This window comes from Pituophis catenifer, unplaced genomic scaffold (assembly GCF_029215685.1).
Source record: "Pituophis catenifer annectens isolate HBS135680 unplaced genomic scaffold, rPitCat1.0.hap2 SCAF_8, whole genome shotgun sequence".
NCBI lineage: Eukaryota > Metazoa > Chordata > Lepidosauria > Squamata > Colubridae > Pituophis > Pituophis catenifer.
The window spans coordinates 73,731,041-73,749,171 of NW_027256888.1; the positions used below are offsets into that span (position 1 = coordinate 73,731,041).

General features: G+C 45.0%; 1 protein-coding gene across 1 annotated transcript in view; it reads right to left on the minus strand.

Moving 5' to 3' along the window:
- The window catches only part of CFAP299 (cilia and flagella associated protein 299), a 294,342-nt gene that overhangs the window by 12,929 nt on the left and 263,282 nt on the right, over positions 1-18,131 (minus strand). The window contains exon 5 of the mRNA XM_070948954.1: positions 3,711-3,840. Within this exon, the coding sequence (XP_070805055.1) occupies positions 3,711-3,840 (130 nt within the window). The remainder of the gene's footprint in view (positions 1-3,710; positions 3,841-18,131) is intronic.

The following is an 18,131-nucleotide window of genomic DNA, read 5'->3' on the forward strand; positions in this document are numbered from 1 at the left end:
CTGGACCGGGACTCCCTACGCACGGTCACTCAAGCACTCGTCACTTCTCGTCTGGACTATTGTAACGCTCTCTACATGGGGCTCCCCATGGGGTGCACCCGGAGGCTCCAACTGGTGCAGAATGCGGCTGCGCGGGGGATTATGGGAGCGACGGGGCGCTCCCATGTGACTCCTCTCCTGCGCGAGCTGCATTGGCTTTCGGTGGACTTCCGGGTGCGCTTCAAGGTGTTGGTGATCACCTTTAAAGCGCTCCATGGCTTAGGGCCAGGGTACTTACGGGACCGCCTTCTGCCACCAATAGCCTCCCACCGGCCGGTTCGCTCCCACAGAGAGGGCCTCCTCAGGGTGCCGTCGGCCAGACAATGCCGGCTGACGACCCCCAGGAGGAGAGCCTTCTCTGTGGTGGCACCTACCCTATGGAACAATCTACCCCCAGAGATACGAGTGATCTCCGACCTCCGGATTTTTCGTCGGGCCCTAAAAACTCATTTTTTTCAGCTAGCCGGTCTGTCCTGATTTTAGGGTTAGTTTTAAAATTTTAATATTTATTTTAATTGACAAGTTTTAAATTATGAGCCAAATTTATAAATTATTTTAACTTTATTTTAACTGTGATGTTTGTATAGATGTTTTTTTATCTGGCTGTTCACCGCCCTGAGTCCGAAAGGAGAAGGGCGGTATAGAAATTCGAATAAATGAAATGAAATGAAATGAAATGAAATGAAATGAAATGAAATGAAATGAAATGGCTGAACCGGTAGCGACGGCAGCAGATGGTTTGGAGAACCAATAGCGATGGCAGCGGGTGGTTCGGAGAACCGGTAGCGATGGCAGCGGATGGTTCGGAGAACCGGTAGCGATGGCAGCGGATGGTTTGGAGAACCGGTAGTGACGGCAGCGGGTGGTTCGGAGAACCGGTAGCGACGGCAGCGGGTGGTTCGGAGAACCGGTAGCGACGGCAGCGGGTGGTTCAGAGAACCGGTAGCGACTGCAGCGGGTGGTTCGGAGAACCGGTAGCGACGGCAGCGGATGGTTCGGAGAACCGGTAGCGACGGCAGCGGATGGTTCAGAGAACGGGTAGCGATGGCAGCACGAGGCTCTGCCCACCCGCCTGGTCATCATTACAAGGTAACCTGTTTTTTACCCTCTGCGCATGTGCAGAAGGGTGATGCAGCTCGTGCACTTCCAAACCGGTAGGGAAGGTAAGTAGATTTCACCCCTGGTTTAGATCTGGGGTCTCCAAACTTGGCAACTTTAAGATTTGCACGCTTCCATTCCCAGAATTCCTCAGCCAGCATGCTGAGGAACAGCCTGGCTGGCTGGGGAATTTTGGGAGTGGAAGTCCACAAGTCTTTAAAGTTGCCAAGTTTGGAGAACCCCGATTTTAGATCTCAAGAAGGGAACAACAGGTGTTTCTCCTGCGCCTTCTTAGCTGGCCCAAGCTTCCTCGTAAGTGGGGCAAGGACAAGGCTTTGCCTCTCCCTCAGTCCCTCTGCGTTCGTTAGCCAATAGACAGCTACAGGAAATGGCAGAGAAATAAACAGAGGTTTGGCGAGGAAGTCAAGCAGATACTTGGAACCTTTGCCTAGAGCAACTGAAGCTTAGCGGGATCAGTTGCCAGATGCAAACCTTGAGGCTCTCTGCCTGAAGCTTTGAGGATGGAATGCAAAACAAAATAAAATAATCACAGGCTTGCCGGCAGCTACACACAGCTTTGCAGGCCACAGGCAGGAAGTTGGCAGATCCAACGTTTCCAAGTGGTTTCCTAAGGGTCACTCTGTGCTGCGTGGCCGTATAAACCAACTGTAAAATAGAGGGAAGCGGGATGTTTTCTCCAGGTGGAAGCACTGGAGGCCACGAGGAGTCAAAGCAGCAGCTGCACCACCGTAGAACCCCATTTGCCTCACCAGTGCTGGAAGAAATATCCAGGTCCAGGTCCAAGCCGGGAGAAAGGCCCAAAGAGGAAGGGATTCAATTTATTTTCCAAAGCACCAGAGGGCAGGACAAGAAACCATGGATGGAAAGAAATCAAGGAGAGAAGCAACCTAGAATTAAGGAGAACAATTAACCAGTGTAACTGCTTGCCTTCAGAAGTTGTGGGTGCTCCACTGGAGGCTTTTAAGAAAAGACTGGACAACCATTTATCTGAAATGGTATAGGACAGTGATGGCTAACCTTTTTGCCGTCGCGTGCCAAAAGTGGGCAGAGCACGGAGGGGTTGCCACGTGCCCACATTCATAATCCAATGCCCTCCAATGCATGACCACCCACCTGTGCTCCCCCGCGCATGACACACACGCCTGAGCCCCGTTTTGGGCCTAGCAGGCCTACCTGAACCCTCTGGAGGCCGGAAACGGCCTGTTTCCCAACTTCCGGTGGGCCCGGTGGGCCCGTTTTTTTGCCCTCCCCAAGCTCCAGAGTCTTTCTTGGAGCCTGGGGAGGGCAAAAACAGCCTCGCCCCCCGGAAGCCCTCCAGAGGCCGAAAACGCCCTCCCAGAGCCTCCACATGAGCCCTGTAGTTACCTGGCATCCAGAAAGGGCCGCGTGGAGACACCTGGGAGGCGAGGGGTAGCATGGGCGGGGCCAGCCAAAAATCAGCTGGACGGCCCGCGCATGCACACTGGAACTGAGCTAGGGCAATGGCTCACGTGCCCAAAGATATGGCTCCACGTGCCACCTGTGGCACGCGTGCCATAGGTTCGCCTTCAAGGGTATAGGATCTCCTGCTTGAAGAGGGGGCGGGGGGGCGGGGTTGGACTAGATAACCTCCAAAGCAGGGTTGAAATCCAGCAGGTTCTGACAGGTCCTGGAGAACCAGTAGCGGAAATTTTGAGCAGACCATACTATAAAAAAGATTTTGAGACTCTAGAAAAAGTGCAGAGGAGAGCAACCAGGATGATGAGGGGACTGGAGACTAAAACATGAACAGTTGCAAGTACTCGGTATGGCTAGTCTAGTGAAGAGAAGGACCAGGGGAGACAGGATAGCAGTCTTCCAATATTTGAGGGGCTGCCACAGAGAGGAGGGGGGTCAAGCTATTTTCCAAAGCACCTGAAGGCCAGACAAGGAATAACGGATGGAAACTGACCAAGGAGAGATTCAATCTAGAAATGAGGAGGAACTTTCTGACAGTGAGAGCAATCAACCAATGGAACAGAAGTTGCCTTCGGAAGTTGTGGGAGCTTCATCACTTGAGACTTTCAAGAAAAGATTGGACTGCCATCTGTCAGAAATGGTGTGGGGTCTCCTGCTTAAGCGGGGGGTTGGACTAGATGACCTATAAGGTCCCTTCCAACTCTGTTAATCTGTTAAATGTTTCAAGGGAGTAACATCTCACATCGTCAAATATATATTCAAGATATATACTGTAAATATAATAGATGCTATTTTGTGTTGAGCAAACCTCTTCTGGAAAACAGCGAAAGAAACATCTGAAGAAGTGATGACTGCTGATTAATTGTGGATGCTCGATCAGAAGGTGGAAGGAGATGGTCCAGGAATGATTTTAATTTGGATGTCTATCTTGTCTACATTAAATTTAAGAATGTTTTATCATAAAGATATATGAAGCATATATGAACTTCATTGCAGCATATCTTGGCATTGGTCAATGACAAACGTATTAGAGAGATAAAGACCATATGTGTCTCTGAGGCATAGATACACGGAGATAAGCAATACATTTGAAGGATCTAAGGCAGCATTATTACCTTGGGATCCACATTAATGATCTTCCTGTCAGACTTGTTCTTAAAGAGTAAGCCACATGCACTTTCTGCAACCACCTGGTAGTTTGGGCTTGAATTCATGCAGCAGAGGTTTCGGTCCCAGTTGTAGAAACTGTGGAAAGAAAAACAGAAACTATGCAAACTAACTCTTTAATGTAAGAAAAGCTCAAAGCAATTTGAAGACCTCATTATCTGGAATTGTGTTGTTGAGGGCATTTCTTCCCCGGAAAGATTTCAGAATGGATGTCAGTTGCTGAACATCTCAAGAGCTGGTGACTCCTGCTCCTCTTTTGACTCCAAACATGCTGGTTGGGAAATTTTGGGAGTTGAAGTCCACAAGTCTTAAAGTTGCCAAGTTTGGAGATTCCTGGATTAGAAAGGGAGTGAGGGGATGAGGATGTTATCTTGGCCTAGAGCAGGGGTGTCAAACTCAGTTTCATTGAGGGCTGCATCAGGGTTGTGTTTGACCTTGGGGGGCCAGGGTGGGCGTGGCCAGAGTGGGAGTGGCTAGCTTGACGTCACTCGTATCGGGGGTGCCTGGAGTGACCTAAGCGCTCTACCAGCGAAAATGGGCTTCTGAGTTCCATTTTCACTGGCAGAGGCAACGCGGGCCAGTCCTTTGCGGTTTCCAGGCCAGATCTAAGCACCCTGCAGGCTGGATCGGCACCCGGGTCTTGAGTTTGATACCCCTGGTCTAGAGAAAAGAAGAATTGGGAGCAGAGGTGGTATTCAGCAGGTTCTGACCAGTTCTGGAGAACCAGTAGCGGAAATTTTGAGTAGTTCAGAGAACCGGTAAATACCACCTCTGACTGGCCACACCCCCATCTATTCTCTGCCTCCCGAGTCCCAGCTGATCGGGAGGAAATGGGGATTTTGCAGTAACCTTCCCCTGGAGTGGGGAGGGAATGGAGATTTTACAGTATCCTTCCCATCCCATGCCCACCAAGCCACACCCACCAAGCCATGCCATGCCATGCCCACCAAGCCACGCCCACAGAACCGGTAGTAAAAAATGTTGAATCCCACCACTGATTGGGAGTGACATGGTAGCAATGTTCCAGTATCTAAGAGGCTGCCACAAAGAAGAGGGGGTCAATTTATTTTCCAAAGCCCCAGAAGGCAAGACAACAAGCAATGGATGGAGAGAAGCAACCTGGAGTTAAGGAGAACAATTACTCAAGGAATGGCTTGCCATAATAGCTTGTTATGGGTTTTATTTATTTATTTATTTTATTATTAATTTTATTTCTATACCGCCCTTCTCCCGAAGGACTCAGGGCGGTGTACAGCCTGATTAAAAGCACAAAGACAGACAAAATTTTAAAAAAATTAAAATTATTAAATAATTGGCTCAATTATAAACCCCCCAAATTTAAAATCCCATTTTAAAAACCAATTAAAATCTTTACATTGATAGCCCGGCCTGGCGGAACAACCAGGTTTTGAGGGCACAGCGAAATACATGGAGATCGGAGATCTTACGCATTTCCGGGGGCAGTTCATTCCACAGGGCAGGGGCTCCCACAGAGAAGGCCCTCCCCCTGGGTGTCGCCAGCCGACATAATTTGGCCAATGGCACCCTGAGGAGACCCTCTCTGTGGGAGCGGACTGGCTGGTGGGAGACTACTGGTGGCAGAAGACATTCTCCATCAATGGAGGTTTTTTTTTAAGAAGACATGGGACAACCATTTGTCTGAAATGGTATAGGGCCGTGATGGCGAACGTGCCACAGGTGGCACACGGAGCCATATCGGTGGGCACGCGAGGTCAGCTCCGGCGTGCATGCGCATGCGCGTGCCAGCCAGCTGATTTTCAGGCCTTCTGGGCCCACCAGAAGTCGGGAAACAGGCTGTTTTCAGCCTCCAGAGGGCTTCCAGAGGGCCTCCGGTGGGGTGGGGGGGAAGGCCCGTTTTTTGCTCTCTCCAGGCTCCTAGAAAGGCTCTGGAGCCTGGGGAGGGTGCAAAATGGGCCTATTGGGCCCACTGTGCCATTGTGTGCCAAAAGCAGGGGGTCGCAGGGGGATCGCGAGCACATGTGCGGCAGGGGTGGATTCTAATTTTTTTTACTACCGGTTCTGTGGGCGTGGCTTATTTTATGGATGTGGCTTGGAGGTCATGTGACTAGGTCTGCATGGCTAGCTGGTCAGAGTCATTTCTGGAAGGTCCTCGCACTTACGACCAGTCCTCTCACTTATGACCCGACTCATTTGTTTGCTTTTAACCCTGATCAGCTGTTGGACGGCCCTTTGAAGCCCCACGGCAAGAGTTTAAACAGTTTTTTTCCCTCTAGTCATCAGCTGGGACTCAGGTGGCAGCAATAGATTGGGGGTGGGACCAAATAAAAGGTAAGAATAACGTGGGTGGGTGGGGGGGGTGGGAGGGCGGGGGGAAGAACCGGTTTGGTGACGTCATATTGTCACCGCTACCGGCTCGGCCGAACCGGACCGAACCAGGAGGAACCCACCACTGATGTGTGGGGATGGGGGGCATAGAATTATGGGTGTGGGCACGCGCACATGTGACCCACCCCCCACGCTTCCCCTGCTTTTGGCACGCGATGGCAAAAAGGTTAGCCATCACTGGTATAGGTTTTCCTGTTTGAGCAGGGATTTGGACTAGAGGAGCTCCCAAGGTCCCTTCCAACTCGATTCTGATTCTGGTTTGCAACTGGTCTTGCCAAAGATTAACATCAAAGAAGTCAAGAGAAGTAGAAATTAATCAGAAAAGCTTTTACTCTCCTTTGATGGAAACCTTACTTCAGTCTGAAGAGTATCAGTGGCAACATTCTTCCCACGATAAAGAATGACTTTCAGCTAGTTGAAGATCTCTAGTTAATGATCCATATACTTTTCCTGTTGAATCAGAGAAGTATAACAGAAGAAACTGAACCAGAAACTAAGGCTCAGATAATTGGATCTGGGGCTGCAGCCACTGAAGAACCAAATCAATACCGTATTTTTCGGAGTATAAGAGGCACCTTAGTTTTTGGGGAGGAAAATAAGAAAAAAGCTGATTGGCAGGTGGATCGGCCTCCTCCTGGAATATCCACAATCAGCTGTTCCCAGAGGTAAATTTTAGCAACAGGTTCCTTAGTTGTGAGCTCTGTGCCTTGCTTTTTTTTTTTTTTGCTTTTTTTTTCTGCCTCTGAAATTTCTAAAACTCCGTTTCAGAAAAAACTTTGAAAGCCTCCGAAACAGCTTCAGAAAAAAAAGCCTCTGAAGTTCTGTTTGGGGGCTTCTTTTCTGAAGCTTCTTTTCTGATGCTTTTTTCAGCCTCTGAAACCTCCGTTTGAGAAGCTGGGCGGGGCTACATTCGGAGTATAAGACGTACCCAGATTTTCACCTTCTTTTTGGGTGTGTGTGTGTGGGGGGGGAAAGGTGGGTCTCATAGTCCAAAAAATACGGTAGTATATTTTGTGGTTGCCTGCTACTTTCAGAGTGAGTTTGTGTGTGTGCATTGCATCTGTACTAGGATTATGAATTCCTATGAGTCAAGAGATGTACCACGGTGGGCCTGATAAATTTGTCGCAGTGTCCCCAACTCCACCTGGTAACAGTTAGAAGCACAGAATATATATATATAATGAAGTTATTACTACAACGATCTCCTGTTCCTGTATGCAGTGGCTTATTGGAATGGCACCCATTTCCACATTTCTAAAAGAAGGAGAAGACGTAGTTCCATGCTTTCCCCAAGATCCCTGAAGACCCCGTAGAGGTGGTCTTTGAATTATGGCCACAACTGAGCCCAAAATTTGTGTTGCTATGCAAGACAGTTAAGTGAATTTTGCCCGATTTTACAACCTTTCTTGCCAGAGTTGTTAAGTGAACCACTGCACTTGTTAAGCTAGTAACGTGGTTGTTCAGTGAATCCCACTTCCCCGTTGACTGTTGCATGTCAGAAGGTTGCAAAAGGGGATCACATGACCCCCAAGACACTGCAACCATCATAAATATGAGTTAGATGCCAAGCATCTGAATTTTGATCACGTGACCACAGGGATGCTGTAATGGTCATACATGTGAAACAAAATGATATTGCATGCTGTTGTAACTTTGGTCACTAAACAAATGTGTCAGGGTTCAGACGGATGCCCTAATTAAATCACGAGTCTCGAGCCGAGCTTCAAAAGAAATCCAGTTATTTATTAGGAGCTTCATGTTGGTATGTTCCCAAGTGAAGCAGCTCTGACCCTACGTAATTTATGCTCCAATTATGACCCTGTTTCCCCCCTCCCCCCAGGGTGTGTAATCAATCACATTCGCCAATGGAGCAATTTCACGGGTTTTAGAAGTCACTCCCCTCCGGCTGCTGTAGGAAACCCTGGGATACAGCCTTGAGAGAGATAAGCATGGAATGTGCATCTGTCTTTGGCTGCTGTGCAGTTTCACCAGTTCCCTAAGCCCCTGGCCTATGGCAACTCAAGAGCAGGCCATGGATGCTTTGCGAGTTGACAGAATGGTTGTAAGTCGAGGACTACCTGTAGAATTGTAGCATCCTTGTGCTAAATCACCAACAAACTCAGCCCTCTAACTGTTGATCTGAACCCTTTATTTTCATTTTCTTCTTCAGCGTTAATTTCAGCATTCACAGAGCCAAAATGTTTCACAAGAAAAATATTCGCGCAATATCCTCCTACATCCTTCTCTTCTCCCCAGAAATTAGAATAGACCAGTTTTTCTCAAACTTGGCCACGTTGAGATGGGTGGACTTCAACTCCCAGCATTCCCCAGCCACCCATGCTGGCTGGGGAATTCTGGGAGTTGAAGTCCACTCATCTTAAAGTGGCCAAGATTGAAAAACAGTGAAATAGAGGAAACAGCATAGAGGCTGTTACTCATTCCTGTACGCCTGCTCAGTTCTGCAGGAAGATTGAACGAGCAAACCCAAGAACGAATTGCGGGTGTCGCTTCTTTTCTGTTTATCTCTCACGCTATCTTGTAATTGCTTTCGGCCACTGCATAACTCCAGTAAATGGAGACGTTGCGCAACTCGCCTGCGCTTGGAAGGAGTTGCTCTCCTTCGGTTGGATGAAAGGGAATCCGCTTCTGAGATCTCCCATAGGTGGAGCATGACATTCTTGTTCTTGCTTTGTTGCAAGATGTCCAAGGGTGTGTGCCCCCGTGTCCCATTTTTCAGCGAATAATCATCTCTTCAATGATATCCCAAGGAAAAGCTTTTATGACATAATTCTTCCCTTGGGGTCTGCTCAGGTCAGGAAATGGGGACACGGAGAGTGGCTTCAAAGGGAGAGGAAAATGAATCATAATTAAAACCATCACCACTCCGTAGCAACAACAGGGCCTCCTATTTAGAATAGAATAGAATAACAGAGTTGGAAGGGACCTTGGAGGTCTTCTAGTCCAACCCCCTGCTCAGGCAGGAAACCCTATAACCATTTCAGACAAATGGTTGTCCAATCTCTTCTTAAAAACTTCCACTGTTGGAGCATTCACAACTTCTGGAGGCAAGTTGTTCTACTGATTAATTGTTCTAACTGTTAGGAAATTTCTCCTTAGTTCTAAGTTGCTTCTCTCCTTGATTAGTTTCCACCCATTGCTTCTTGTCCTGCCCTCAGGTGCTTTGGAGAATAGCTTGACTCCCTGTTCTCTGTGGCAACCCCTGAGATATTGGAACACTGCTATCATGTCTCCCCTACTCTCCTAGTTTTCATTAAACTAGACATACCCAGTTCCTGCAACTGTTCTTCCTATGTTTTAGCTTCCAGTCCCCTAATCATCTTTGTTGCTCTTCTCTGCACTCCCATCTTTTTCTAGGAGTAGAAGAATTCTATTCTATTCTATTCTATTCTATTCTATTCTATTCTATTCTATTCTATTCTATTCTATTCTATTCTACACTCGGCATTTGACACTCTACTCTGATTCTATTCTATTCTATTCTATTCTATTCTATTCTATTCTATTCTATTCTATTCTATTCTATTCTATTCTATTCTATTCTATTCCATTCCATTCCATTCCATTCCATTCTATTCTACTCTACTCTACTCTACTCTAGTCAATTCTATTCTATTCTACACTCTACTCTACTCTACTCTACTCTGATTCTATTCTATTCTATTCTATTCTATTCTATTCTATTCTATTCTATTCTATTCTACACTCGGCATTTGACACTCTACTCTGATTCTCTTCTCTTCTCTTCTCTTCTCTTCTCTTCTCTTCTCTTCTCTTCTCTTCTCTTCTACACTCTACTCTACTCTACTCTACTCTGATTCTATTCTATTCTATTCTATTCTATTCTATTCTATTCTATTCTATTCTATTCTATTCTATTCTACTCTACTCTACTCTACTCTACTCTATTCTATTCTACACTCTACTCTACTCTACTCTGATTCTATTCTATTCTATTCTATTCTATTCTATTCTATTCTATTCTATTCTATTCTATTCTATTCTATTCTATTCTATTCTATTCTATTCTATTCTGTTCTAAGTGGAAGAGGAGAGGAGAATGTATTCCATCTCTCTAATCCTTTGCTGGCTAGAATAAGCCAGAGGAAATGATCTTGACATTCTTCTCTCTGCTTTTCCAAATAACATGCTTTTGTTAAGCATGGCAACAACCTCAACAATTCGCCTTACAAATAAAAATAGCATTCCTCTTGCAGCTGGACAGTGGGCACCGGTTAGGGCCGCATATTCCACATAGCTGACTGTCTACTTGGAAGGCTATGAATTCGTCTTAGAACAGTTGGAAAACCTAAACTCATAATAAGAGGAAATTTACGCTACAATTTTAAGACATTTTTGGCATTCTTCACTGTCTACTGGATAACATTGCTTGCTCTTTATCGCAGGATGCTTTAAATTATTTCAAAGGCGGCTCTAATTTTATTAATCCAAATTAGGTTGGGGCGTCTTAGGTTCGTAGGAAACAATTGGTGCTACAGAAACACTTGTTCATTTCGGAGAGGAAGTTAAATCATCCTCAACTACAAACATCGCACTCGCCAAAAAGTTAACAAAAATAAACTTAAAAGAGAGACCCAAAGGTGCTTTTTCAAGAGGCAACTGGACTTTCTGGTTTTTCTTTGAAGACGTTTCGCTTCTCATCCAAGAAGCTTCTTCAGTTCTGACTGGATGGTGGATGAGACTGGAAGCTTCTTGGATGAGAAGCGAAACGTCTTCAAAGAAAAACCAGAAAGTCCAGTTGCCTCTGGACTCCAGGCCTCATGACCTGGATGACTGAAAATCTCCATGGACACTAAAAAGAGAGACTAATCATTCCTCTATGTTACAGGTAGTCTTTGACTTATGGCCACAACTGAGCTTAAAATTTTTGTCGCTAAGCAAGACAGTTGCGAAGTGACTTTTTTGGCCTCATTTTGCAACCTTTCTTGCCACCTTTGTTAAGCGAGTCGCTGCAGCTATTCAGTTAGTAACACGGTTGTTAAGTAAACATGGCGCCCCCTTGACTTTTGTGATCACATGATCTTAGGCAGGGGTGGGTTCTAAAATTTTTTACTACTGGTTCTGTGGGCGTGGCTTATTTTGTGGGCGTGGCTTGATGGTCATGTGACAATTCTTTAGGATTTAGCAGAGGTACTGGTCTACCTGGCTTTTAACTGCTTGCAGAGCTGTACCGGTCTACTCATTTGTTTTTGGAGGCACCGGTCTACTCGTTTGTTTTTGGAGGCACCGGTCTACCACCACACTGCCTTTTAACACTGATCAGCTGTAGGGTGGCACTTTGAAGCCCCGTGGCAAGAGTTTAAACAGTTTTTTTCCTTTTAGCCTATCAGCTGGGACTTGGGAGGCAGCAATAGATTGGGGGTGGGGCCAAATAAAAGATAAGAATAATGCGGGAGGGGCAGGGGGCGGGGAATAGAACCGGTTTGGTGATGTCATATCGTCACCGCTACCGGCTCGGCCAAACCGGGCCAAACCGGGAGGAACCCACCACGGATCTTAGGATACTGCAACTGACATAAATTCATGCCCATTGGCAAGCGTCCGTCTTTTTTTTAATATATATAATTTTATTTAAAGTTTTTTTCTTTAACATCCATAAGTGCTTAGTGAACAGTGCATTGTCTGGGTCGATGTACTTTATACACAATACTAATAACAATAATAATACTATTTAGGTATACATAATCGTAATCTTTCAACTTCTAACGTTTATGTATAGATGGTAATTATAATAATTCTATGTATCAGTATACATAATACAATTTTCCCAATTTCTACTTTCTACCTCTTTTTTCTAATCCTTAATGAAACAGCCACCATATTAAGAAGTATTCTATATCTATCCATCATCTCTTGCCCTTTTTAGAATTTCAACTCTTATTGACTTTTTGACAAATCTCCCATGCTTCTCCCTTGGGATCTCATCTCTCCTTACATCACTCTTATTTAATCTGAGTATTTTATCTGCCTCCATACCTATCTCTTGCTGTTGGAGCTCTAGAGCACCCATCAGTAATTCCTTGCACGCATTCAGATTTTGATCACATGACCTTGATGATGTTGCAACGGTTGTAAGTCTGAAAAACGGTCATAAGTCACTTTTTCTTTCAGTGCCGTTGTAAATTTGAACGGTTATTGCTTAACACACTGTAAGCCGCCCTGAGTCTCCGGAGAAGGGCGGCATATAAATCAAATTTAAAACAAAAAAAAAAAAAAACAACAACAACAAACAGTTGTAAGTCAAGGACGACAATGGCCAAATACTTTCATACTGATGTTGAAAAATCTACATGGACATGCCTAGGAAGGAGAGCTCGTCTTGAAGAAAATTTGAGACCAACCTTCAAGTCTGTCATAGTCGTATTTACTTTTTAATAGAACATATTTAATGTTCCAAATATGCAACAAGAGGAATGATCAGCCATTTCTTCCTTTGTATTTGTTTGTTTTTGTCAACATTGGAGTACTTTGAATATCTGCAGTGCCTGGAAAAGAGACCCACTGAAGAATCAGAGGTAAAGGTAAAGGTTCCCCTCGCACATATGTGCTAGTCATTCCTGACTCTAGGGGGCGCTGCTCCTCTCCGTTTCAAAGCTGAAGAGCCAGCGCTGTCCGAAGATGTTTTCGTGGTCATGTGTCCGGCATGACCAAATGCCAAAGGCACACGGAACGCTGTTACCTTCCCACCAAAGGTGGTCCCTGTTTTTCTACTTGCATTTTTTACCTGCTTTCGAACTGCTAGGTTGGCAGAAGCTGGGACAAGTAACGGGAGCTCACCCCGTTACGCAGCACTAGGGATTCGAACCGCTGAACTGCCGACCTTTTGATTGACAAGCTCAGCGTCTTAGCCACTAAGCCACCATGCCCCTTTTGAAGAATCAGAAATAGAAACTAATTCACATGAGTGAGTATTGCTATTCAAACACCAGACTCATCTGCAAATTCTATTCCCAGCTGGGCATTTTATGATTCTTGGTTTGCTTATTCAAGTAACTGAATAAGGAAGAAATGCATTGATTGCTTTGCCAACGTGTCCCTCATTGCCAAATTAGTAAGCTTGCATAATAAACATTAGTAAATTAGTGTGATTTAAATGCCCATTAAAACTCCCGTCTATAGATCCCTTTAGAATACTGTAGAAATCTTACGGATTATGAGTGTTTGTCATGTACCACTAGGAATCCTTGATAAATTGGAACAGGTACAGCTCTATTCGAACTTCGGTTGTTCCCCAAACACTCTTGAGTTTGAGGAGAAATTAGAACAGAGAAGGAACATACCACACCTATCACATCCTGAGCTTCTTGGAAAGTGGAAGAGATAGAAATGCGATGAGAGAATCTATGATACGTGTGATGATATCTTTAGGGAGGTTGTCCATCTGTCCATCCAGTCACATCTACCTACCTACCTATCTACCTATCTACCTACCTACCTACCCACTGTGATGGCCAGGAGGAAAAAAAAAACCCAGATCCAATATCCATGCAGACTATACCTTTATTAGAATGCAAGTTTTAAAGTTTCTCTTTAACTCTTTATCCAGCAAGATAATTAGGGGGTGGGGTGAAGGTGGAGTAAGAGAGAGAAAAAGAGAAAACCCCAACCTCACTGATCTTGTACCAGGCGGTTGTGTTTGATCTTGGGGAATTTTTCAGATGTGCAACTTGTAGTCAGATCAGGTAATGGGAGCTGATCACTCCAGTTTGCTGGAAAGATGAAACAAGGACAAGCTTGTTTGGACAGGCTGCAAAAACAGAAGGATAGAATCAAGATCACGCAAAGTGTTAATACCACTTTATAATGCCTTGCTAAGGCTACACTTGGAATATTACATTCAGTTTTGGTCGCCACGATGTAAAAAAGATGTGGAGGCTCTAGAAAGAGTGCAGAGAAGAGCAACCAAGATGATTAGGGGGCTGGAGGCTAAAACATATGAAGAACGGTTGCTTTACGGTCTGTTTCTGTTGCTCCCCTCTGGGAGATGGTTTCAAAGTATTCCCAGCAGGACTTTCAGATTCTGTAACAGCTTTGTTCCCTATCTGGTAGCTTTGTTACCTGTCTGGTAAACTCACAAGATTCGTTTTTCTCGCTATGTACATCCAAACTAGACTGCGTTGTTTCTCTGTGTCATATAACATATGTGTGTATATACATAATTTTGTATTTATTTATTTATTTATTTATTTATTTATTTATTTATTTATTTATTTATTTTGTCATGTTCATGTTGGGCATATTGGAGGTGGTGACCCTTTGAAAGCTGCATGCAACAAAATTTCATTTTAATGTATGCCAGTTAGTGTACATTCAAAGTGACAATAAAGTTATTATTCTATGCTATGCTATGCCATGCCATGCCACGCTACGCTACGCTACGCCACGCTACGTTACTCTATTCTATTCTATTCTATTCTATTCTATTCTATTCTGGTCTATGCTATGCCATGCCATGCCATGCCATGCCATGCCATGCCATGCCATGCCATGCCATGCCATTCTATGCTATGCTATGCTATGCTATGCTATGCTATGCTATGCTATGCTATGCTATGCTATGCTATGCTATTCTGGTTTATTTTGTTTTTTTTTTAAATGGGCCAAGATCTCAGCTAAATGCTGTCTCATGCTGCAGGAATGTAGGAACTGAAGAAGCATCCTGGATGAGAAGTGAAACGTTTTCAAGAAAAAACCCCAAAGACATTCCAGTTGCCTTTTGGAACAACCATGATGACCTGGATGATTGACAATCTCCGTAGACATGCAATAAGAATATTTAGTGGGAGTTTAAATCATGGTCTCTCTTTTCAGAAGCCACCTCTTGACTTTGTTCCCATTTTATATCAATTATGGGATGTAATTTATCAAAGAAATCTTGCAAAGAGGCTGTTGCTTTGATGAACCAGCCTTCTCCTCTTCCTTATTCTTTTTCAATCTCCTTCTTAGCCTCTGCTGTCTATCGCTAATCTATCTCCCTTGGCTGATCCACGATGGGACTTTGTAAATTAAGAGTGTACAACGTTTCTGATTGCTACAACAGTTTACAAAGGTTCAAAGAGCCTTTAGATGAACGCCAAGAAGAATGCACGTTAGAATTTAAACCCTGTTTCGCTCTTAATACTGTCCATGTTGACACCACACATTTAACCTGGTTGCTGAACTAATCTGCGCACAATTCATCGAGCTGTAAACTGCCCAAAGACATGGTTTTGGCAATTAATGTCTCCAAAAATTAACAGTGCCAAGTTTAAAAAGACCTTGACTTTGTGTCGGAATGGTCAAAAAATTGGCAACTCCAAATCTCAACCAACAAATGCTCTGTCTTACACATTGGCAAAAAGAATCAGAACACAAAATACAAGCTAAGGGGACACGACTTTGTAGATGACCCTCACTCTGTCAAGGATCTTGGAGTACTCATCTCAAATGATCTAAGTGCTAAAGCCCACTGTAACAACATCGCCAAAAAGGCATTAAGGGTTGTAAACCTAATCTTGTGTAGCTTCTTCTCCGGTAATATTACACTACTAACTAGAGCATACAAAACATTTGCTAGACCAATTCTCGAATACAGCTCATCTGTTTGGAACCCGCACTGCATATCGGATATTAATACAATTGAACGTGTCCAGAAATATTTCACAAGAAGAATCCTCCACTCCTCTGCTCGCAATAAAATACCTTATGCCACCAGACTTGAAATTTTGGGCTTAGTAACTACGCCGCCTTCGGTCTGACCTAAGCATAGCTCATAAAATCATCTGCTACAATATCCTACCTGTCAATGACTACTTCAGCTTCAACCAGAACAATGCATGAGCACACAATAGATACAAACTTAAAGTGAAGTGCTCCAAACTCGATTGCAGAAAATACGACTTCAGCAACAGAATGGTCAACGCCTGGAATGCTCTACCTGACTCTGTGGTTTCATCCCCAAACCCCCAAAACTTTAACCTTAGACTGTCTACTGTTGACCTCACCCCGTTCCTAAGAGGTCTGTAAGGGGCGTGCATAAGAGCACCAGCGTGCCTACCGTCCCTGTCCTAATGTCCCCTTTAATAATTGTTCCCTTTATGAACTAGTGCACATGCGGTTGTCTATAACCTGGTTACATGTGAAGCACACCGGTGACCGTTTTCAGAAGCTCCACAGCTGGTTCAGATCAGTTAAATGGTTTTGGTGGTGGGTGGGAAGAGCCAAGAGCCCTCCCATTTTTTAGGATCTGATAACAAGCAACATAACAGCTGCATAACCTCCTCTCCTTATCTCCCAAGGGCTGACTTAAAACACTATTTTGTTTTTTGGAGATTGCATCTTAATTGTGCTTCTACCCAACTGTGCGCTCATACTAAAGGGATGTGGGGATTTAAAGGCCTTTTGAGTTGTGGGGTTGTTTTTTTTTTTTTTTGCATTAACATTTAACATTAATGTGCTGGTTTACACAAGCCACGTCTGGAAGGCAAGAGACGCAACCTGCCTTCAGGATCTTAATCAGCCAAGTCATCCATCAACGGCTTCTGTTGCATCAGCTCTTCACTGGTTTTTAATCAACCCAAAGGAAAGGACTAATGAGCAGCGATGGATAAATCCTGTTCTGGCACCAGCAAAAACGTGGCTTTTGCAAAGTCTCCCTGCCAGGTGTGTCTTCATCTAGTGGAGTCCTCATCTCACTCTGCAAAGCAAGGGTTAAGAAGATTCAAGGCAATTTCTTCTAATGCAAATGATGGGAGGTGGCTAGAGGTGCTGAAGATGTTGGCTTTCGGCCCTGATTATATTTTAACGTCTTCAGAAGCGTGCTGGAGCAGTTCTCAGATCGAGGCGAGGGGGGGGGCAGGTTGCACCGTTCTGCTGGCACCGCTCTTCTTTGATCTAACTCAGCCCCTCTACTGAGTCCTGATATTCCCGAAACCCCAAACGCATATTAAGTCTTCCCTCTCCCCTTCTCCCGTTCTGCTTCTCTTGCCTTCAAATCTAGACTGAACCTGTTTCTTTCTCCTTCTTTTTTTAAGAGAGAGGCACACCAATTTTGTTTTGATGCCATTGGGAATTTTATGAGTTGCTGGCACATGTAGAAGACCCCCCCCAGGGGATAAAGGATGTGCAATCAGTCTCTGGGTTACAGCAGCACAAGGAGGAAACCCTATATACCATTTCAGACAAATGGTTGTCCAATCTCTTCTTAAAAACCTTCAGTGTTGGAGCATTCACAACTTCTGGAGGCAAGTTGTTCCAGTGGTCAATTGTTCTCACCTGTCAGGAAATTTCTCCTTAGTTCTAAGGTTGCTTCTCTCCTTGATTAGTTTCTATCCATTGTTCTTGTTGTTGTTGTTGTGGTCCGCCAGCAGCCTGTGGAGCTGGCAGCGGAGCGGACAGTGAGGAGGCTGGGGAGGAACATGGGCCAGTCCTGGAGTCTGGGGAAGACTCGGAAGAGGGCTCTGCATTGGGGGGGGGCAGAGATGGGGCCAGGGCCATCTGGGAGTTATGTGCGGACTCCGGAGCCTCCAGAGTCGGATATCAGAGAGGCAGAGGAACAAGAGGAGCCTGTTCCTAGTGTGCGCATGGGCAGAGCTGCCAGAAGGCAGCTAAAGCAAAAAGGATGACTCGGGAGTAAAGCCTGGAGATGATTGGCCTCTCACATAAGGCTTAAAAAAGGAGCAAAGGCACGTGGGCCCTTTGCAGGAAAGCAACGTTGTTAATTCTGTTCCTAGTCGGCATCTCTGTTTGATTCTGGACTCCGTGGGGCTTTGCCAAGTAGGTCTTTGGCAGAGTGTCAAGGGAGATAAAGGTTGGTGATTATCCTGAAGGACTTCTCCCGAAGGACTTTTTGCAACTAATTGGGACTCAGCTGTGAATGAATGTAATTCACAGCTGTTGCAATAAAAGAGGGTTTTGGGACTACTCGTCTGTTTTAATGACTCAGGAAGCCTAGGTCACAACACTTGTCCTGCCTTCAGGTGTTT